General features: G+C 38.1%; 1 protein-coding gene across 1 annotated transcript in view; it reads left to right on the top strand.

Moving 5' to 3' along the window:
* DNAH12 (dynein, axonemal, heavy chain 12) overlaps nucleotides 1–4,073 on the top strand; it is a 260,675-nt gene that overhangs the window by 20,163 nt on the left and 236,439 nt on the right. Inside the window, exons 5-6 of the mRNA XM_014541350.1 lie at nucleotides 2,956–3,037; nucleotides 3,229–3,255. Coding sequence (XP_014396836.1) covers nucleotides 2,956–3,037; nucleotides 3,229–3,255 — 109 coding nt within the window. The remainder of the gene's footprint in view (nucleotides 1–2,955; nucleotides 3,038–3,228; nucleotides 3,256–4,073) is intronic.

Below are 4,073 nucleotides of genomic sequence, written 5' to 3'. Positions count from 1 at the left end.
ATTTCTAATATTATGCCATCGTGGTCTGAGAAGATGCTTGGTATGATTTCAATCTTCTTGAATTTGGGGAGACTTTGTTTGTGACCCAATATGTGGTCTATTTTTGAATGTGTCTTATGAGCACTTGAGTAGAATGTATATTCCGTGGCTTTGGGGTGAAGGGTTCTGACGATGTCAATTAAGTCCATCTGGTCTAGTGAGTCATTTAGGATTGCTGTTTCTTTGCTGATTGTTTGTTTAGAGGTGAAATACTTTTTAATTGTAAAAGAAAATAAAGGACAGTTTATTAGATGCTTGTTGCTATTAGCCCAACTAGAACCTCCACTTGTATGATCACATTTAATTTTTGCAATAGGTGATGAAATACAGAGGGAAGTATAAGTCTCCTTAAAGTGTTATTAATTCCCTTTTTGTTCTATGTTTTTCCTTCTTTGTTTTTTGAAAAGGAAAAGCAGATTTTCATAGAGGAAGAATTGTTTACTTAATGCAAAGAATTAACTCAGGTTCACTTTTTGCCCCTCTTGCATAGAATATTATTTAAATAAAAGAAATGAAACATTACAGACAAAAAAAAGTGGGGCACGAAACACTGATAAACCATAATAAAGAGGAGAGTGAGGGGTTTTGAAACGATCTCATTTGAAGGAAGCTGATTCAGTTAATGGTTGAGAGTATAGACTCTGTCATCAGCTAGGCCTCAGGTCAGATTCCATCTCTGCAGCTTATTAGCCATGTGAATTTTTCAAGTCAGGTACTTTACTGATCTTCATCTTACTGTCTGTCAAATGGAGATTAGAAGTGTTTACCTCTTAGGATTTTTGTGAGAGTTAAATGAGGTCCATGTATATAAAGACCTTACGGCAATACCTAGAATATAATGAGTTTACCATAAATAGTAACTTTTTTTGACAAGAATAGTTGAAGGAACTGGATAGGTATTATTAAGTTTTGGGAGGATAACAAAGAAGAGAGATAAGACATTTTGTAAATAGCTCCAGAGAAAATAAGTTACAACATAAGGAAGTCTCAACATAAGAAATTTGTTTCTAAGAATATGAGCTAGCTGACAATAAATTGGGCTAATGCAGAAAGTGATGAATGTTATCCCCCCTCATCCATTTGGGGTTCAATTTGATATTTTTTAGAGTATTCATACACCAGTACTGAATTAGACATGTGAGATCTTTTCCAAATCCACTGTTCTGGTCATTCCACAGATATTTATTGATCTTACTGGACACTATCTAAGTGGTGTAGATAGCAAAATGGACATGGTCCTAGTCTTATCGAGTTTACCAGTCTATGATTTTATGGTTTCCTTTCCTCAAAAATTAATTTCCTTTTCTTTTCTCAAAATTCCTTTTGGTTCTCCTCTTGCTTCTAATCATATCTCCTTTACCTCCTTCAATTGTTATTCTTCCTCCTTCCTGTCATGCTTGACATCTCCATTTTTTCCCCCCTCAGGTCTTTAATTTTCCTTGTATATTCTCTGCTTTGGCCAGCTCTTGCAGTGCATTTAGCCTTTCCAAATTGATAGATTTCTCTTCCTAATGTTCCTATGCTCAAAAACTCTTAGTGATTCTCCATTGTCTATTGAGTAAAAAAGCTTGCCATTTGAGGTCTTTTGCTGGATATTCCAATCCACTTCTCCAAACTTATCTTCATCTGGTCTCATAAACTCTGGGAAAATTAGACAATTTCCTACTCCCGTTTTTTCCTTTGTTCATTTCCTGGCCTTCCTATTTCTGAGGTCTTTGTGTTTTTAGAGCCATCTACCCAAGAAAACCAGATCTCTACCTGAAATCCTCTTTCTTTGAAGCTCATTGCATATACTAACTTGTTCATGTAGCCTATAACTTTTACAGATATCTCCAGGTGTAAGTGAACTTTTCCCTCCTCTGAATCATCAGGGTCCCATACCTTGCACTCTGTTTTTATCTACTTACCATTTCAGTTTAAATTCCTTGAGATTTGTTGCTGTAATCCTATATACTAAAAGCCTAATATGTAAATCGACCAAATGGCGAAACAACCGGTGGAATGACTGATTGCTATGATGCGCACTGACCAGCAGGGGGCAGACGCTCAATGCAGGAACTGCCCCAGCCTGCAGGCCCCAGGTTGCAAAGTGGATGCCAGCGGGGGCCCCCTGATCGCCTTGCTGGTTGCCCCACAGATGGAGGCAACCGGAGGCGGTGGGGAGCGGGGCCAGTGAGCGGGTGGTGCCAGGCCGGCCAAGGCGATTGCCCTGCTGGTCACCCCACAGATTGGCCCTGATCACCAGCCAGGCCTAGGGACCTTACCCATGCACGAATTTTGTGCATCGGGCCTCTAGTATTTTAATAAAAACTAGTAGAGTGTCTTGCATAATATAAGCATTCAATATATATTTGGTGATGGATGGATTATATGATGACATAACTTTATTTACAGATGAAGGAGTATTTTATGGGTGATAAGTTTGTACATTAAATACTATTTATTGAGCACCTACTCTATGCCAGATACCTACTGGGCACTGGGGATAAGAAATGGATAAAACATATTATATGTCAAATGGTGCTAAGTGCTATGTATCAAAGTAAGTGAGGATAAAAGGGATGATAGTGAAGGAAGTGCAACTTTATATAAGGGGTAAGGGAAAGTTTCTCTGAAGGTTAGTAATTAAGAGAGATAATACATATAAAGACCCACAATGCGTCAGGATTAACTTTAAAAATTTTCAATAAGTTCTAATTCTTTTACATTACACATGAATAATTGGAAAATTAAGATCTCATTGGTAATGGCTTTTGGGGATTTATTTCTCATAGAAAATTCGGTAAGATAAAGAACTCTTGAGTCTCTCTTCTTTAAGTATAATTGAAAAAATGTTCAAATTGTAATATTTTAACAATATGTCCTAATGTTATTATCTTCTAGAGATAACATACATTTTTAAATTATATATTTCAGAATTGAGGGAGCCAAAAAAAAATTAGACAAAACACTAAGTAAAAGGACACCTTTATCACCAGAGCCAGATGATCCTCCAATCGTAAGTTTTTGTTTTCTCTTTAAAAAGTTTATTTTAATGCTGTTTTAATTCTTAATTATTTTGTCAATTTCAATTTAATTAGTATTTTAAAGAATATTACATATATTTTAAACTATATTTTAGTATTTAAAAAATTAAATCACTTAAAAATTTCTACTTGATTTAATTGTCTTTTTGTTTGCTTTTGACAGATGACCAGTGAAATTAAAAAGAAAGGAGTGAGTTCATTTTTTATATTTATTGTTTTGAAAATATTCAAAGAAACTATTACAAAGTAGCTCCTTCTAAGACCACCTGCTAAGTGCCATTCTTGAAAAGAAAGAAATTTAGAAACAGATTTTTTCTTTGCCCAAAGGAGCAAGCATGTCATAGATGGCAATATGGGTTTTAAGAGTTACATTGTTGCCATTTGCTATTTGGGAATTTATTTTAAATATTATGATTCTTATTCCAAAAAACTGAAAGAAAATTCAAAATGGCAGTTACAAAGGAAATGCATCCAATCTGTATCCTTTCTAATAAAAGAGAAACATGGTAATTAACGTACGACCGCTACCCTTCCCATTGGCTAATCAGGGCGATATGCAAATTAACTGCCAGCCAAGATGGCAGTTAACCGCCAGCAAAGATGGTGGCTAATTTGCATATGTAGGTACAATGCTGGGAGGTGAAAGGGAAAGGACGGAAGAAGCCCCCTGCCACTGACGGTGATCGGAAACCCAGGGGGGAGCTAAGAGCCGGGGGCAGGGCAAAGGCGGCCCTGAGGGCTGCCTTTGCCTTTCCCCCAGCTGTGATCAGAGAACCAGGCGCCTTTGCTGCCCCGGCCATTGATAGCGGGAAGCAGGGTTGGAGCCAGCAATGGGAGATGGGCAGGGATGGAGCCGGCAGTCCGGGGAGCTAGGGATCCCTTGCCCAGGCCTAAATCCTTGGCCAAAAACATTAGGTCTGGGCAGGAGTGGAGCCTGCAATCGTGGGGAGCTGGGGTCCCCTACACAGACCTAACGCCTTGGCCAGAGGCGTTAGGCCTGGGCAGGGG

The sequence above is a fragment of the Myotis brandtii genome, unplaced genomic scaffold (genome assembly GCF_000412655.1).
Source record: "Myotis brandtii unplaced genomic scaffold, ASM41265v1 scaffold268, whole genome shotgun sequence".
In the NCBI taxonomy this organism is placed as follows: Eukaryota; Metazoa; Chordata; class Mammalia; order Chiroptera; family Vespertilionidae; genus Myotis; species Myotis brandtii.
Note: the sequence above shows the minus strand (reverse complement) of the source record. Positions and strands in the feature narration are given on the sequence as shown.